Source organism: Rhineura floridana, chromosome 5 (genome assembly GCF_030035675.1).
Source record: "Rhineura floridana isolate rRhiFlo1 chromosome 5, rRhiFlo1.hap2, whole genome shotgun sequence".
Taxonomy (NCBI): domain Eukaryota; kingdom Metazoa; phylum Chordata; class Lepidosauria; order Squamata; family Rhineuridae; genus Rhineura; species Rhineura floridana.
Genome location: NC_084484.1, coordinates 102,750,075 through 102,769,632, shown reverse-complemented (window position 1 = coordinate 102,769,632; position 19,558 = coordinate 102,750,075). Strand labels below are relative to the sequence as shown.

General features: G+C 41.7%; 1 protein-coding gene across 13 annotated transcripts in view; it reads right to left on the bottom strand.

The window, feature by feature from the left end:
- SYNJ1 (synaptojanin 1) overlaps positions 1–19,558 on the bottom strand; it is a 113,508-nt gene that overhangs the window by 76,266 nt on the left and 17,684 nt on the right. For all 13 annotated transcript variants that reach the window (XM_061627798.1, XM_061627810.1, XM_061627797.1 and 10 more), the window contains 7 exons: positions 18,533–18,616; positions 17,658–17,719; positions 16,708–16,804; positions 14,938–15,107; positions 13,165–13,246; positions 3,160–3,312; positions 52–217 (listed from right to left, as the gene is read on the bottom strand). In XM_061627798.1, coding sequence (XP_061483782.1) covers positions 52–217; positions 3,160–3,312; positions 13,165–13,246; positions 14,938–15,107; positions 16,708–16,804; positions 17,658–17,719; positions 18,533–18,616 — 814 coding nt within the window. The remainder of the gene's footprint in view (positions 1–51; positions 218–3,159; positions 3,313–13,164; positions 13,247–14,937; positions 15,108–16,707; positions 16,805–17,657; positions 17,720–18,532; positions 18,617–19,558) is intronic.

Genomic DNA, 19,558 nt, shown 5'->3' with positions numbered 1-19,558 from the left:
TTTATTAGTACTAGTTGTTGACATATAAATAAAGCACCTAGAAACACATACCACGTAAACTGCCGGTGGTTAAGAGAGCTCGTGCTTTGTCTGCTAAATCACTATTTAGGGTATTTCCCAACAACAAAACGTCAATGGCTTCCTGCTTTGAGCTATCAAAAAAGTTATTCTGAATTGTTCTGGTCACAGAACGTGCACCATCCTTCAGCTTTCCAGCCTGTTAGGGAGGAATACGCACAAATATTTTACTGAGTTACTTACAGAACACTGGCAATTGCATACAATTTTGAAGTTTTTATCTACTATAGCAAGCTAGTTTTTGTGGAGTATTAAATTCATTAGTTTCTGTTTATGGCATCGTTTTATTTACTTTTTCATAGGATGAGAATAGAGATAAACCAAAGGAATTTTGCCAAGAAATCACACAGTGTAGTCATGCAATACTTTGCCTTTACCCAAAATAGTGAGGAATGAACAAGCACTTAACACACACAAAATATGCATATATTACATTACATACTTTAGAAGCTCATGCTTTAAAATATCCACAATCCTTTTAAATGCAATGTCTTTAAAGGAATAGTCATTTCTTCTATAAATATGGAATAAGTAATAAGCTGATTATTAAAAGCCAAAACAGAGTATTGACTGGCAATATACAAAGCTGTGTTGACACATTAATATGTATGGAAATATTATACATAGATCAATATGCTATGCTTACAGCTACATTTATAAATGTGTATTATACACATATGCATGTACTAGTACACATCCATTATGCACACATTAAAAATATACAAACTGAAGAAATTGAAACTATGGTTTCAAATCTGCAAGCAAGCACAGATAGCATGCAGCCTCATCCAACATTTTGTTTGGATTATAGAGTATGATGAGAACCTTCAAAATTCTAGCTCTCAGTTTCAAAAAGTTTCTAGTCCTCATGGCGGAACACCTATTGACATGAGTGAAAAAAACTACTAGATGTTCTGACATGCATCAGTTTCATTAAAATGACAGGTATATTAAGTCAAATGTATATTATATCTGTACATATTGAGACCCACTCTTAAAGATATTTTCAACAGCAACCTCAGTGACTGAATTATCAGCCCATGTATTAAGTTCTGTCCATATGAGCACCTTTCCCATGCATATCCACCTATACAATTGTTGTTTTAGAAGTCAGGCTAACTATCCTATATGTTTGAAAATCTGCTTATAGCTGCTGTCTATTTTTCTGCTGGTTTGTATATTACAGGTTGTTGGTTTACTTTTACGGGTCCCTTTTATATTGCCAGAATGGGATTTGTAAGCCACCTTGAGGACCAGAAACAGTGGAAGACATGGCGTACATGTAATTTTAAAATACGAAATACTGGTCATTTAACTAGAATTGAATGTTTAAGACTGAAATAACTATAATGTTCAAGGATAAAATATAGAACACTACTGTTGAAGAAATCTACTATATGTTCCAGTAATAATATTTATACAGTATACTTCCTAAGGTCTTAAAAGTGCTTTCATCTATATTCTCTGTAGCTCTTGTAACATTGTAAGGTAGACCAGTAATGGTCCCATATTATAGATATGGGTCTAATGTCAACGAAGAGCAATTTGCCTAATGTACCTTTTTAGTTCATCTGCCATTGTAATTGAAGACTTTCAGCTCATGGGGACAATGGCTGGAATCCAAGAACCACACCAATAGTTGTATGTAACCAAGGGGCTTTGGCCTTGGATTTCTCAAACAAGTCCCCATGTCAAAGTACTTTTGACAAAGAAAGAAAATTTCAGAAGCACTTTGTGACATGGCATGAGGATATATTCAATGTCAAATATTGTACTAGCCATGTCAAGGTCTTAAACATGCCTGAAGTAGCTCCTTGGATCACAGGCAGTAACTTTACAAGAAAAACTGCAAGAACCATAACAATTGGCTCTATAAAAGGATGCTGTTAGGTTCAGTAAAGAATAATCTATCCTAACAAGTCATTCAAATAAAGTCTTTAGCATTTTGAACCATCAACAAGTTGGGCGGGGATAAATATTTTAACTCTTATGAATATATAAAATTTGACAGTATTCAAGAATTACACTCACCAATTACATATCAGGTAAATAATTGAAATGAACCAAGAGGAAAGCAAAAGAAAAGTTAGTTAAGATGTTAAACAGTAACACAATAGCTTAGAGAAAATTTGAAATAACCACTGTTGAGCACACATTTCAGGTTAGTTGTAGTTAAGATTAAATTGCATGGCTTGTATCTAACTAAATAACTGTGTGCAAATAACTTCCATAAGTACAACAGAACTTCCTGTTTCTCTCCTATCCCTCCCAAAAAAAATTTGATCTGGATGGTTGGGGAAAAATCAGAGCAGATCTGGGGGAGCACACAGGGAAGAAGAACTTCTGTTACACTTGCATAAGGTATTTCATATGCACAAAGATTTAGTTGGATACAACCCCATGGTTTGAGAAGGCCCTCCCCCAAGTACTGTCAGATAAAAACATGCAATGAAAATACTTCAATATCTGCTATTTCTTTTAATTTAACACCTGTGCCCTGCAAAGGTACAGTTCTTCAAGGCCACAAGCAAAATATACAGAAAGCTTCAGCTAAAAATACTACATTAAATTATGTTGTCAGACATAACATATACATGCTACCGAAATAAAGAGAACTTGTATGGAACTCGCAACTTGTCTGACTATTTGTGACTACCACTTACTGCTGCCTGTATCAGCATCGCTTCTGCTTACTACATCAGCAGAAGGATTTTTGGCATTTGACTTGAATGAAATAACTCTAATGACTAATAAATTACAATGGGTTGCAAGGTAATAGCTTATATCTTACCTAGGAGGGAACTTTTTTTTCCCTCAGACATTTTATATGAATTTTGGATAAATTGGTAAAGTTAAATAAAGCACTGCTGGGAAAGGAGTGAGAGAAGTTTTAAACTGATACATGCTAATCCAAGACCAGTGGGTAAAGATAGAGCACAACTTACCCCTCACTAGATAACAGTCAAATAATGGAAATTCCATACCCAGGCACTTAAGAGATTGAAAAACAACAGTTGTGAGCAGGAACACAATTTAGCCCTTTACAATTACAATACTCAAGCTTCTAAAACCATTACTTACCTTTGCTTTTCCTTCAAGAGCTCCAGTTCCAGCATATATTTTACTGACTGAGTCACCATTAACAGACCACATGGACCGAAAAACTTCCTGGAATCGAGTAACCAACTGAGGTTTTTCCGCTAAACCTAATACTTCCAATTGTTTTGTCAGCATCTGCAAAAGTATGCAAGGCAAAAGTAGATTTAAATACAAAACAGTATGAAAATATTTTATTTATGAAAGCTTTTGGGCAATCTTAGCAAACTAACATTGTTTGGTTTGGCTTCCCATTCCATCTGGTTAAGAAGCATTTTAAATTTACAGAATGTCATCAGTGAACAAAGTATGTTACAAAACAACATATGGAAGTAGTAAGGCCTGTATCCAATGCTGCTGTTCCACTTTCACAACGTACTTCCCTCTCCTCTTGTCTCCACGGCAGTCCTTCATACACTCTCAAAATCTGTTCCAGATGGTTGGGGGACCCTCTGAAGCATATTTTGGGGGTACATGGGGAAAGGAGAGGAAAGGGAAGTCATGTTGCACAAGGAGAATTAAGAGAGAGCACAGTCATAGTGAAGCTTTTCTCTATTGCATTTCCACAAGAGAAAAGCTTAACTTGTTGAATTTCTGTCTGCCACAGACCTGTTAAAAGTCACAAGAACTCTGTTTCCCCCAATGCCAACCACAAACCAAAGGCTAGGCTGCCATCATATACCCTTACTTGGGAGTAAGCCCATTAAAGACTTTTACTTCTAAGCAGACATGTGTACCATTGTACTGTAAGGTAACCATACAGTGAATTCTTAATGAGTGCCTAGTCTTTGGTTCCTGTACAGAAGGAGACATGCCTAAGCCTCTTTGCAAAACTTTCACATTTGACTTTGGTGAAGAGAGAGGATTCTTTAACATCCACCTACTGAGTTGGCTGAGTGTCTGAGAGTTGAATGTTTATATTTTGAAGCCTTGACAGTTGTGAGTGGATAGAGACAGGGCAAAGTTTGTGAGTGAGACAGGGAAACGTTTGCAGGTAGGCAGGGCAAGATTTATGAGACAAGGCTTGCTTTAGAGATAGGACTTGAGTAGTTTATCTTGGGCCATTGGAATAGGTTATGGGAATCATAATTAAATGATTTATTAAGTGTATTACATTTGAACTAAAGATCAACTAACTGTAACCACATGCTTAAGAACTGAGTTAAAGTACTCTTGTTTATTTTGTTTTTCTGTTCAATAGTCTGTTTAGTTTTCAAACATGCCTAGTTCTTAGTCAGCTATCAAAAATGGCATAAGTATTGGCTGAACATAAAGACAAAGATTTTGAAACAGTATCAATGGCAGCAGCAGAGCTTACCTTAGAGAAACAGTAACAAGTTAAGAGAGCAGCTCATAGGTATGATCTTTTAAAAAGGCACAAAGATGCGTGCGCGTGTGTGCGCGTGTGTGTGCGCGTGTGTGTGCGCGTGTGTGTGCGCGTGTGTGTGCGCGTGTGTGTGCGCGTGTGTGTGCGCGTGTGTGTGCGTGTGTGTGGCTTGCCTGTAAACCTGCCTGTAAACCTGGTTGTTTATACAGTAGGGCCCCGCTTTTCAGCGCCCCGCTTTTCAGCATTCTGCTAATACGGCACCAGTGGGGTGATCAGCTGATCTTCTCCTCTTCTGGCACGATCAGACTCCTGCTCTTGACCTGATCGTGCCGGAGGAGGGGAAGATCAGCTGTAGTGTGCTACAGCTGATCTTCTCCTCGGGGGCAGTCAGACTTCTGCACTCCAGCTGATCGTGTCGGAGGAGGAGAAGATCAGCAGTAGCGTGCTACAGCTGATCTTCTCCTCTTCTGGCGCGATCAGACTCCCGCTCGAGCTGATTGTGCCCGAGGAGGGGAAGATCTGATCTTCTCCTTTGGTGCGATCATCAGGTTAGGTTCCAGATCCCCGCACTACAGCTGATCCGCTTTTCGGCAGGGGTCTGGAACCTAACTTGCCGTATGAGTGGGGCCCTACTGTAGTGAGGGCTGAGGGAATATAGCAGAGCCCCTAGGAACAGCATTGCTATAAGAGTGTGTTGGATAAATAAAACATGTCCCCATCTACTACAAACAGTGTGGTGGGGGGTGAGGGCACAACAGCAACCTCTATCTAAAATATCAACACCGTTCAAACAACTCTCCAAACCTTGGCCTGGAGGATGGGAAATGAGATGTAGGCTCCCTCTCTCCTTTTGCATGCAGTTTCACTTTCAATTTCCAGATTACCACAAATCATAGGTTTCCGTTACAATGTAAATCAGCAGATCAAGTTTACTATTTGCCCTCCAAACCAGAATCAGAAGCCATGGTTCAACATGAGTTTCCAATTCTGGTTTTGAGATCAAATGCCAGCTAGGAATTGCCCATTCAGACATTACAGCAAACTATAATTATCACAAAACTGCAGAGCAGATTAAATAAGCTGCATACAAGAAGGGGCCAATGTATGAGTGTATGGTTTATTTCTGATCTTTTTAACTATGGTTTCAAGAATTGTCCAAAATGAGCCAGAGGTAGAGGGACAGTAGGAAGACACATTGATGTTTATGGCATAACCGCTAGGCCATACTGCAGCAATTAGCCCTTGTTGAATTCTGTTATCAGCAGAGGAATTCACTTGGTCACAATAATCTGAAACCTTAAATAACAGTCTTAAATAACAGCAGCAAAAACAACGACAGTCATCCAATAGCTAGCTCAGGAACCTAAATAAAATTTGTAAAGCAACATAGTCATGACTAAATGAGACAAAGTTTAGAATAGGGAACTGAGTATGCATAAAGTAAGTAGTGGACACTCTAGGATAACAATGAGAACAACACTACAAAGTATCCACATGGATGGGGAACAGAGAATAAATTAATGGAAAATTAAAGTCTAGCCCTATCAACCTTTACATAGCTTTTGAGTAAAGCATGTATCTGTCCACTGTTCAGAACAGACTGTTGGTCTCACCTGAAAGGTGGTTTTCCCAGGTATCATAACATCACGTGAGTTATAGCACCATCTAGCATCTGAAGGAAAGAATGCATAGGAGTCAAGACCGGGGTTCTTCCTTCTGGCTCCACTCCAGTTCATTCGTGACAAGGCCAAAGTGAGACATCTGACCAGCAGTCATACACAGCACAGGTGGACTGGCAAAGAAAAGGGCAACTGCCGAAACAAAGGAGCAGCACATCCAGAACACATACAAAAAGGTCTTGACTCATTCATACATTATAAACTTATAAAAATGATAAGAAAAAATACAGTGTAGTACACCCAGGCAGCCTCCATCAGGGAAACATAGAACTTACTTTGGGTCAGAAAGATGGATCCAGACGTAAGACTACTGAGTCCTTATGAAAGGTGCAGAGATGATGAGCCGATGACAGAGCTCCCAACTCTGAGACCTATCTAGCCAAAGTGACAGCAACTAGAAAATGGACTTTAAAGGAAAGCATCTACAAGGACACAGTCCTGAGGGGCTCGAATGGAGGGTGCTGCAGTGTTTGAAGCACCTTCTGTTAACTTCATGATGGAAAATAATGACACACTATTGGAGTGAGCACCACGGCTCCCTTCAAAAAAATGTTTAATCAGAGGATGAGAACCTACAGGGATACTTGGTGAAGTGGCAGCCAAGATAGAAGATACAGCAGAAGCTTGGCACCGCACAGTATTATGCTTCAGTCCCATCTTCAAACCCTTGTGAAGGAACTTTAAGACCTGTTGGACCGTGGCCTTAGAAGGTTGTAGACCCTGGGAGACACACCAGGTAGAAAATGCTGACCACGTACTCTGGGAAATTCAATAAGTTGACGGCCATCTTGAGGCCAGAATGGTGTCAATAACCTCCTACAGGCTGGTGCAGATCAACTGTGTCAGCTCAAATGCCAAGTTGTGAGACTCAGCCAGTCGGGATCCGGATGCCAGATCAGTCCCTGTGAGAGAAGATATGGCCTTACTAGTAACCTCCAAGGATCTGCTACTGACGAGGTGAGGCGATCTGAGAACCACAGGCAGCAAGGTCAGTACAGGGCTAGTAGAACTAATTGTGCCCACTCACACCCAAGTTTCCTCAGTGTTCTGCCTAGCAGGGGTACAGGTGGAAATGCATGTAGGAAGCCGTCAGGCCAAAGAGTCTGAACAGCATCTATAGACTCAGCCTTTGTCTCTAGATATCTTGAGAAGAATCGGGGAACCTGAGAGCTGCTACTCGAGGCAAACAGATCCACAGTCAAAGTGCAAAAGCTTTGCTGGAGATGACGGAACACTGCCAGATGTAACTTCCACTCCCCTGGAATCACTTGCTATCTGCTTAGCCAGTCCACAGAGACATTCAGAACCCCGCTGAGATGCTCCGCTCTCAGGAACAGCAGGTGTTTCTCAGCCCAATTGAGTACCACAGTGGTCTCTGCCTGGAGAATTCAAGATCTGGAGCCCCCATGCCAGTTCAAGTGAGATTTCACTCGTGTGTTGTCCATACGGATCTGGACATGAGTAAAATGAAACATTGTCTGAAAGTAACGGAGGGCGAGATGGTTTGCCCAGAGCTCCAGCCAGTTTATGCTGTGATGCCTCTCTGACATGGACTAGGTGCCTTGCGTGAAGCAGGATATGCAGTGGACCCCCCCAGCCAATCAGACTGGCATCTGTTGCAAGAACAGTCCTGTCCGACTCTTGGAATGGAGCCCCTTGTTGAAGATTCTGAGTTAAAGACCAGCACCGGAAGGAAGACTGCAGGGTTAGGGACAGATGAATCTCTCGATGTGTGGAATTAGCAATGTCTGACTGAAAAAGCAATAAGGCCCATTGGAGCTAGCCCATGGGACAATTATGAATAGTTGATACAAGCATGCCCAGGACCTTTGCCAGTAACATTACATCTGCCAATGAATGGCGCATCAGGAGCTGCGCCATGCCCTTGATCGCTGAGATTTTATCTGACCATAGAAAGACCATGGCTTAAGCTGTGTCCAGAATGGCTCCCAGGTGCTGGAGGCTTTGAGTAGGAGATAGATGGCTCTTCTCAAGATTGACTAGGAACCTGTAGTCCTCAGGGCCACGAGAATATGACAAAAGTGAAGTAAAGCCTGCTCCCTGGATTCTGCCTGGATGAATAGGTTGTCCATATACAGATAAATGTGGACACCCTGGAGATGGAGGTGGGCAACCAGTGTGACCATCACCTTTGTGAACATTCTTGGAGTCGATGAGATGCCAAATGGGAGGGCCCGATATTGGAAGTGATGGTGGCCAAACACAAACCTCAGGAATCATCTGTGGGCAGGACAGATTGGAACATGAAGATACACCTCCTTCAAGTCGATGGACGCCAAGAAGTCCCCTTCCTGTACTGCCTCTATGATTGAGGCTAGGGACTCCATCTTGAAGCAACAATATCTCACAAACCTGTTCAGAAACTTGAGGTCTAGAACAGCTCTCCATGAAATCTCTTTCTTGGGGACTGCAAACAGAATGGAGTAGACCCCTACACGGCATTTGTTCAGTGACACTGGCTCTATTGCCACTAAGTCCTGAAGGTGCTGTATGGCTTCTCCCATCACTAACCGTTTCCCCAGAGAGAGAACCAGGAGGGGTAGGATAAAAATCTGTTTGGTAGGGTCATCCAAAACACTTATTTTGTAGACATAAAAAATGAGATCTCTTACGCAGGAATCCACTGTCATGTGTTGCCAAAGTTCTGCAAAAGGAAGTAATCTGCCTCCAACAGGGATGGTGTCAGTAATGATGGCCTCCCATAGAGGAGGAAGAGGGGCCATACCTGCCCTGATATTGACTGCAGCTGTGGAATCACTGCTTGGGCCAAGAACCTTTGGGATTTCAAAAGTCACAGCCCTTTCCCCCAGTTTGCGTTCCTCGAAATGGCTGAAAGGAGTGGTATGGGGCGAACCTTCTAAATGATCTCTGGTCCTCTTTTCTAGTTGTGGCTAAGACCAGCTTCCGCTTGTCCTTAGGATCCACAAAGATGGATTTGAGAGCCTCTTCTCCAAATACAATAGTGCCCATATAAGGTGCCATCAAGAGACTGGCTTGGGCCGTAGTATCAGTATCCCAATGACGGAGCAAAAGAGCTCTCCGTGCTACCACACCTGCTGACATAACATGAGCTGCAAATTGTGTCACATCCAGAGTGGCATCAGCCACAAAAGCCACTGACTTGTGCAGCTTCACAAGAGCCCTTTTGATCTTGGCAGGATCTGGATTGGGGTCATCCAGGAGGTCATCCAACCACATCATGGACGCTCTAGTGAATATAGATGCTGCGCAAGGAGCCCTGATAGAATAGGCCATTGCGTCATGGTTCTTACGAAGGGCAAAATCTATTTTCCATTTGGATGAGTCCTTAAACTAGGAGTCTTCTTCCTTCACCAAGCCTAAAATTGGCTCATCCACTGCCAGAATCTTTAAGCGATTCATAAAGTCAGAGGCCAAGGAATAGTTTTTATTAGCCAGGGCTGGGACCCTTCTGGTGTGCCGAGGCCAAGCCCATTTCTCCTTTGCCAGATTATCAAGAGGATCCAGAACAGGAAGACAGTGTATTGTGGACCTAGGACTTCTCAGAACCTTGGTGCCCTTAACAGGAGGGGGCATAGGTTCCAATGGATCAGATTGGAGACCCAAGGTTTCCAGTGTCATGTAAAACAAAGGTAAGAAGTCGGCTGAGTCGAAGAGACGATGAGAAGTAGTCTCCTCTGCCTCTGATTCTCCACTCCAGTCATCTCCTTCAGCATCTGGTGGAATAGAGGGGTCCATTAGGTCTGAAGGGTCCATTAGATCTGTCACATCACCCATAGCTCTGCCTCTGGCCACATCAAAGGGATTGGGCAACACGTCTCGACCCTCATCTGAATGGCCATGAAGAGCTGAGGAGCTGGCGTGAAGTTGCGTACGCTAGGGGACTCACAAACCTGTGCCTTCGCCCTGCGGTTGCAGCAGTGGTTGAACTTGCGGCAATGCATCTTTCAACTGATTAACAATTCAGGAGTTAACTTCAGCCCCAGCAAAGGCACTTGAATGGTCAGTAGGAAGGGTGGCTCCATAGTCCCTGATTGAGCGTGCTGCGGTACTGATGTGGCAGCTGCCTGACCAGGTGACTGAGCTCTAGCCTCAGAAATAGTAGAAGGTGGAGGAGGCTGGTGGACAGTGGAAGGCTGAACTGGGAATCCATCAAACTCCTTGTCGGATGATACAGCTGAAGAGTGAAAGAGGGCTGTCAATCTTTCTTGACCTGTAACAGTTGCCTCCTCCGACACCACGGTGGCTCTAGTGTGCTTGGAAAGGACACATACCATGCCCATCTGGTTGCAAGCTGAGTAGAAGAGTACTGAGATTTGGCAACCACTTTACAATGTTGCTTGGAAGGCTTGCGCTTTGATATCTTAGGCTGCCTCTTTTGAGATGTTGTGGCGGATATGGCAATCCACTCTGCATCAGAAGCATCTACAGCTGCCATCTCATCTGCCATGATATGCATGCCCACAGTAAATGGGTGTGGTACCGAGAGTCCAACACACGCACTGGAAGAGGGGTGCAGTGATTAAAGTGCTTAGACACTTAGACACTCACAGCAGGAGGGTGCCATAACTTGAAACTCAGACACACACACACGGTAGAGGGGTGCAGTGACTTGACACTCAGACACACGCACACAGTAGAGGGGTGCAGTGAATAGAGACAGACACAAATACACACTAGAGGAGTGTGGTGACTGACAATTGAATAGAGACTTAGATACACACAGTGACTTGACAATTGGGCACAAGCACACCGTGAAAGGGTGCAGTGAATTGGCACTTGACACGTATGCTCACACGTAGACCTTGTGGAGGAATACAGTAAAGTAAGGGCTCAAACTCACACACTGGAGGTGCAATACAGCCCCACTGTATATAGAAATAATGATAATTTTTAATTTTAATATTTTAAAAAAAAATATATGCATATATATAAATCAATAGAATTATGTAAGCCCTTATATGCCCTTTCAGGGAGAGAGTGCACTAACACTAACAGGGATTAATTAGAATCAGCCAAAATCCCATAAAAACCTTTCATGAAAAAAGGCAGGAAAATTAGAAAACAAAATGGCAGGCACGAATGACTGTGGTAGACAAGAAGCTAACAAAATGGCAGGTGCTAGAGAAAAGGGTGGGAAATGTCAACTGCCAGGATCCTCCACCACTGTGAGCTCCAAGAAGGAAGCACCTCCACCCCCCGCAATCAATTGGATGTGCCAACAGCCACTGCAGCGGTCTACCAGAGCTGCAAAAGCGAGCTCCAGAGAGCTACCTCCAGAGAAGGGGGCAAATTAAGGTTCCCATGGGGCCGCAGCTGTAAGCCCCACAAGGTAACAGCCGGCTCTGACAGCCAGGAAATCTGCCAGCTCTCCAAGGAGGGGGGATCTGCGGGCCACAGTTGCAAGCCTCGTGAAGGTAGAAATCTCCCACCCTGTAAACTGCTGGCTCTGTCAGCCAGGAAGGCAGCCAGCTCTCCGGGGGGGGGGGGTCCGCAGGTCTCAGCTACAGGTCCTGCAAAGGTGGGAATCTCTCACCCTCTAACCTGGGTTCTGACAGGCTACAGGCACAAGCCCTGCCAAAGAGGGAACAAGTAAAAAGGAGGGAAGGTGAAAAATAGCTGCGAGTCAGGGCTAAGACCCAGAATGCAAGCAAACTGCCCGGCAGTGCCAAACACCCTCACACTCCACACACCACCTATTCCCCACACACAAACAACTCACTACACGACAGTAAGAACCTTCTCGGACGAAGGCAAGAATGAACTGGAGTGGAGCCGGAAGGAACAGCCCAGGTCTTGAATCCTGTGCATTCTTGCCTTTGGATGCTAGATGGCGCTATAACCCACATGATGGCATGCTACCTGGAGAAAATCCACTGCTATCATCCACTGCTGAAAAGTAGCAGACCTTAACATTATGTGCTAAACACTATGCTGCTGCCAGCACCATCCCCATACTTTAGTAGGTATAGTAGGCGTGATTCTTGGGGCAGGGTGGTGCTGTGCACATGGCGTCCCACTTACTGGGGGGGTGGAGAGAGTGAGGCGGTGAGAGGGCAGAGCCAATTTGGCACTCCCATCTGTGTGCCAGGACAGCCCCAACCTCCCCGTCACCTCATCCTTCCCCTCCTAGTAAGCAGCAGTAACACCAGAACCAGAAGCCAGATAAGAAGCATCACTCCTCCCTACTGGCTGCTCTTAGGCATTGAGTTGGTGTGCTTATACTAGGGAGAAATCCCATATGAAGAACTGCACAATAATCTGTTTCAAAAGGCGAGGAGGAAGAGGAAACTTAATATTCATGGAAACAACCTCATGTCCCTACTGTTTGCAAAGATCTATAGATAAAGGGTGAAAATGATGGTTTATGAAGCAAGGGCTTTTGTTGCAATAGTTTTAGCTATGGACAGAATTAGGCTACAGGATATATAGTTATGTTCTCTGGTTCAGCCAAGTGGGATACATTTGGAAACTAGGCATTTCTTTGACATCTGACAGTTAAAACAATATTAATTTGCTACCCAGATTGAAGTAATTTACAAAAGCATTATACAGGTGGAGTTCTAAACTACTCTGAGCGATATCCAGTGACATCCATCCACCTGTGCAACCGAAAATCTGCTGTAACCAAATAGTATGTGAACTTTGCAAGAAATACTTTTCTTCCCAATAAGTTACCAAGTTTTATATCATATCACTGAAAAAGGAAGCCTGAACCTACAAGAAAAACAACAACACATGAGCTTTCTGTCATGATTTCACAACAGCAAAAAACTAGGAAAGTTGGTATGAAATGCTGAGGGAAATTTCCTCAAAAGAAAGGGGTATATACAGTTTTGTACACTCTGGTAGGTCATCATTGATGATGAATCAATTTATCCTCTCATAAGATGTTTTAATATTTCATATATCATTCAACATTTCAAACATCAACATCTAAAATACTTCTAAAATACACCAAGGGCAATACCTTTATATTCCTACCTCTAAGCCAATGAAAGCCTGTACACTATTTGTTCTATCCAGACAGTCCAAGCAGTTTGTTCTTATAGTACCACTTTGCGATCTGTGCCAAATACAACAAAGAGGGACATTTAAAACTGCACATCACACCAAGGACTTTAAACATAGCTCTTGTCAGAAGTATTACTGTTACCAAAGAACACCAATGAAAGATTATGAAGACAAGGATATGCTCCTCTCAATTTTACCATTAGGTTTTCCAAACTAAAAAAAGCCCTCTCATTGCACATTCAGATTTATTTATTTAGTATGAGCCAACTTAATGTTCAACACAAATCCAGCCAGCCTACTACAGCCTTCAGATCAGCAGACCACAAAAATAGATCTGGGGGGAGAACCCTATTTTAAACAGAGCTCTGTTGAGAAGGTGGAATATAGGACTATTTCCCCCCCTTTCTGAGGGACAGCCCCATGCTCTGCTTTCCCTATTGTAAATAGGACTCATACTTGGCCATTTCTTTACTCCCTTCCAGGGAGGGAAAAGGAAGTGTTCTTCCAACACAAGGCTGCAACAGTTGTCTGCAGACAAATTTCACTTACCCCAGGCAAACGGGTGAGTAATTATTTGTAGAGTCTGGAGTAGAATACTTTGTCGGTATAATCCCATTCATGCAAATAAGATTAAAACTGGGTTCAATTTGGTTCAGCTAATTTGTGAACAGCATTTTTAAAATCATGATTGGTTGATTTCTCTGTACACCCTCCCTACAAATTCAGCTAAGAAATCCAAATGACAAATGAGTTGGCTGAAGTGTTTATCTACTTGAATGCACAATCTTATTTGAAGACATACTGCTGATGGGTGATTTTTCAAAGTATTTGTAGCATGTTTATGCAAATGAAAAATGTATTCAGAAAGCATTTAAGGAAAATGCCTTTATTAGATAATTGATTCTGAACAGTTTTGAGTGAACTGTTCGAAACAAATACAAAATGATTCTGACTTTGTAGTCAAAGATGTTAAGGCTGAACTCAAGGACTAATTATGGCTTTATGAAAATATATGAGAACATCACTAAAGCCCAGAGCAGATGTGATATTCCTCTTCTTTTGATCATGATTTTAAGACTGGGAGTGGTTACCTGTACACCCCAGCCCCATGTGAATAGTCTCCTCCCTTCCCTTGTTGGCTTTAATACTAGCTTAACATTACTGCCCTGAAGTTAGTCATACTAATTCATCAGAACTTTCTTCAGGCCTTGGTTAAATTTGGTGTAGATGTTGCACCAAACTGGTTAAAGCAAACAAATGGAGGAGGAAATTTGCATTGGAGTGTGCATAGCATTTGCACATAGAACTGCAACATATTCAGTTATTTTTTTCTTAGATGACTAGTGTCAACTTTTTTAAAAAAGCCGCTTCCCTTTTCAGACATTTTTTGCACTTCTGAAAGGGCTAAACCTAGCAACAGCCAGCAAGGTGAGGCTGCGTTGCTGACTTGACTTTCCAACATTCTGTGTCACAACCGCTTACCAAGAGAGAGAGAGGGGCAATGCAGCAGGGATTTCAGTGGGAGTGCAGTGGCAGGAGCATTGGATCAGCTCAGTTGCTGCACCTGCACCACATAGAACTCCCCATAGCCTTGTCCTCCCCCTCCCAGTAACTGTCAGCAATGTGTGGAGTTGGGAAGTCAGATCAAAAACACAGCCCCGCTTGTGCTGCGCCACCAACCACTACTGGCTAAACCAGAAGCATCTTCTATTCTGCCAGGTAACAGAAGCTAAGAATCCAAACCTTTGAACTTCCTTTCCATCAAAGTAAAAAAATCCACATTCTAAGAATTTCTGGATCTGTGGTTTAAGAACGCTGTGCAGCTTTTCTGCCTTTCCACCTTTGACCATTTGATGATAATCAAAGTTCACCATTTTGATGTCATCCGCATGTTCAGATGCTTTCAAATGGCTCTAATGAGAATCATGAAAGAAAGGAGAAACAAATACATTAACAAATAGATATTAATGTCATGGAATAGGACTTTGGTAGTACCTAAAAATGTGATACTACAATGAATTTTAACAATTATTTATCTTTATTATTACTTTAATACTTGTAATGTGTTAATTTCTAGACAAACAGTTATGCTTGAAGAAAATTAATCATAGTTGAAGTAGCCCTTAACCCACAAAAACATATTCACTTTATTAAAAGTCAAAGGGCACAACATTAATGGGATTACTGATATACTGCTACGGAAACTATTGTTTGTCATTTATGAGACATGAGTTTCCTCTACAGATATGTGTTGATTCATTAGTACAACACTTTTATGTTTTATTAATTATGAATTCTACTAATCTGACACTGGACATAATTTCACTGGTTTATAATTTCTAGAATCATTCATGGCACTTCCTAGTTCTTCCATATGGAAGGTTGACATCAGGCAGAAGCACTGTATATCAGAGTCATCATATTTTTACAGTGTTTCAATTGTTACATAAGCTTGAGTAGCTTACTGTGTAATTCACTTTGCTCCTTTATCAACATAAGAGTGTGAAGCCTTTGGAACTAGCCTAAAGAGACTTTTTATTATGCAGTGTCATCTGTGCATACCATGTACAAATAACAAGTTTATATTTGTTATTCCTCAAACAGTAACCCACTACCCAGGCCACACGGCAAAATGCTTTTTGAAACTGAAGGGAATTTCAAAAGTAATTTTTCAACAGCCAACCACACCACCATATCACAAACCACCATGATGATACCACAGCTTTGGCCAATGTATTTTTGATGATAAGTATACAATACACACATTTTTGGTATCTCTGATCCTAACAGCACAGCTGCATTTACACACTGAATGATATCTTCCTCTCAGTAAAGGATGAGATTTTCTTTGCTCATCAGAGTTCCAGTTCAGTGCTCCTGCAGACAATGGCTGCTTTTACATTTCTTGCTAAACTATGGTTTAGCGCAATGTGCACAAGCAGGAACAAGCTGCAGCAAGCCTTGGGCTTGTGTATGCCCATCTCTCATGCAGTCAGAAGAAGTTCAGAAACTTTTGCTTTCCCTTAGCTGCAATAAATCATGTTGTCTGGAACAACAAACAGTTGCTAACGCTAACACTAACCTTGGTTAGATTTTAAAAAGTCATTTTCAAACCATGGTATCTGAAGTTGGCTTGCTTAAAACCAACCACAAAAAAAATTAACCACAGTTCATGGTTTGGACAAGAGAAGCTGTGGCAAAAGCAAAGGTTTCCATGGCTCCTCCATTCAGTCACAGATATTAGGAAGGGAGGGGGAAATGCATGAACCTGAGGGTCACTGAGACGGTTTCTATTTATGCTAAACCATTGTTTCTTTTATAAAGCACACCTCTGCCTTATATGAAATATAAAATTGTCAAACAAACCTGTTAAAAAATATATCCTTCAGGCTTCTGTATGACTCCTTTAATATTATCTACTGATACACAGCTGTGCCTATTTTGCACTCATTAAGATTGAATGCTAGGGTAATGGCAAATTCAAGTAAGTAGTAGAATTTATAATATTTTTACCTGAAAAGCTTTACTAAGCATATGCTCCCCTTCTTTTGAGCCAAGAAGATTCACAATTATTTGCTTGCCATATATATTTTTAAGTGTATGAAAGTGTCTGCAAGGCAAAAAAAAATGTATCATTCTTGGGGCTAGTAAAGGAGTACCATCTTTAAATTTCCAAATAGACCATACACATTACCTTTAACTACTTATACTGATAGAGGACAAGAGCAGTTAAATGGATGAATGAAATTACAAAAACCAGTCACATGAGAAAACAGGAAACCAGTATAAGAATTACGACAATTTACATACAAAATAAAATTCAGTCCTAGCACAGATGAAGCCCACTCCGCAGAAAATGACGATTAAATGATTGCATGAAGTTCTTAAAAATCTCATTTTAAGCCTTCTCAAGTGTACATGTCACAAAATGTTGTTATTATTATTGTTAGTTTAATTTATATCCCATCCTTCCTCCCAAAGGAGGCCTGGGTGGCAAACATCAGCAAAACAAAACTAACAAATCAAAAAACAGTTAACACATTCTAAAAACAGTTACAGTTAAAAACAACATTTCATCCAGTGATCTCTGGGTTGCCAAGAAGAGTCTCCTTCAGCCATCAAATGCTTGGATAAACAGGAATGTTTTCAAGTTCCTCCAAAAAGTCAATAATGACAAAGACAGACACATCTCAGTGGGGAGGAAATTACACAAACAGGGAGCCATCACTGAAATAGCCCCGTCATGGGTCACCGCCAATAATGCCCCCACCTGCCGATCATAGAGTCTGAGATGGCTTATATTGCGGAAGGTACTCTTTAGTTCACCAACACACATGCTAACTTTTAGATACTGGTTTTACTTCATCCAATTCCCAGTGGACCGCTCATGCATTTAAGAACTTTGCAGAAATATGCCAGAGTATTCAAAATGAATAGCTTCTGCTAGAAGGAAGATTTTTTACCTGTCGAAGGCTGGTGCATTTGCTTCAAATCCTCTTGACATCCTGACACGATGAGATCCAACCTGAGACAGAAGAACACTTAGTTTATTTTTTGCATGTGTTATTGTTCCACAAAGCCTTTTGGATTTAATCAGATTTTATTAATAAAGTACTCAAATTACTACACTGTACAGTGATTATAAAAAAAGAAAAGAACACATGGTTTACCATGTGAATATGTTTTTTAGTTTCCTCATAATATTTGCAGAGCAGTCCTACCCTTCCACTCCCCTGTGCTTGGCTGGGGGGGGGGGTTTAGGATGGTGTGTAGTTGTCTCCCTGATGGCTTCCAATGATGGAGAGAAACATCTCTGCTGGGGTGGGGGAGGCTCTGCCACTGCAGACGCCCTATCTCTACCCTAGAGGGCAGAATGCAGGCTACTAGTTGTAACCAGCAGAGCACCCCGAAATAGGGCATTCTGGGGCAGAACTCTGGATGTAAACATCCATGGAACCCCCAAGAGGTGCTGCAGCAAAACATTAACAACCCCCCCCACTGCCCCAGCCAGCATGAGTACCCAGGTTCTGGATGCAGTGGTGGATCCAGTGCTCCATCCCACTGCTCTCAGCCAGGGGTCTGGAGTGGCCTGCCAGGTATGATTCTAATCAAAGTCAAAATAAAAACAAGTGCTATAATTTAAGAGCTGACATATAGTTTAAGATAACAAGACACAAAAAGTAGTAGGCTTGAAGCAACTTTCAAACAATTCTTGAATTCATTAAAATATATCCTGTAACATGCTCTCCTGAAATTACTAGGCCTTGATTCTTCAAGAAGAACGTAAAAGACTCCAACTAATGTGGGGAATACAATAAAAAAGATATAACCCTCATACTTGTAAACCAGGTTGCTCCCAAAATAATGGAACAGATCCACGAATTTGTATAAAGGAAGACACACATTCATCTAGGAATATCACCTGTTGGAGAAATAGCATTGTATTAGTTGTTTTAAGCAATGACATGCACACATCTACCAGTATAAGGAACAAAGCAGAAAATTTGTTCAAATTCTTCCATGCCATGCTCCCACACATGAAAACTTATTCTGATTAAATAGATCCAACATTGCCTAAGGCTATAAAAGAAATTTAAAAGCTTTACACAGTGATTTTAATAAAAATCAGATTATTTACAGTCTATGTATCAATCCATATAAAACAGGCAATTGCAAGATTAATATATTGCAATAAATGATTGCTTAGGGCATATCAGTTCCCATCAAACGATTACTGTAACACTTCATTTAAAATGTCAGGTCTTAGCCATGCAGACTGCCAGTTTTATTTAACAGCAGAATATTTAATACTGTGTTTATATGCTCATCTTAAATGTTTTGATTTTGTAAAACTCCTACTGTACATTGCTTCAAACATTCTCAAATATGAAGCAGTAAGTGCATTTTGCAAAAAAATTATGTGTGTGTGTATCTTTCTGTCTATATCTCCGGTGCCATATAAGCACAAGGATACTCACACAAGGGAATTCTCCACCACTTCCTCTCTAATGCAGGCTGCTGTGCCTCCCAAAAGTCTCTCCCACAGATTACAATCACATAAGGAAAGATCTGGAACATAGGGCTCCACTGAAAGAGGGGAACTGGAGAAGATCAGATAGGGGCAGCTTACATAAGCATGAATTGATCAAGATGTGCCATTCAAAGCTCCCTGGAGAGGGGGAAGGTATGAGGAGCCAGAATGGCTAAGTTTGATGTAGGCTGTAGGTAAGATTAGTCTTTCCTGGGAGAAGGCATCTTCACTCATCTGTGACTGGTGGCTACACTGCCGCCACACACAAAGGGATGCTTTTAGGACACAGGCCCTCTAGCAAGGCCCTGCAGAATAGATATACAAGGGCCAGGA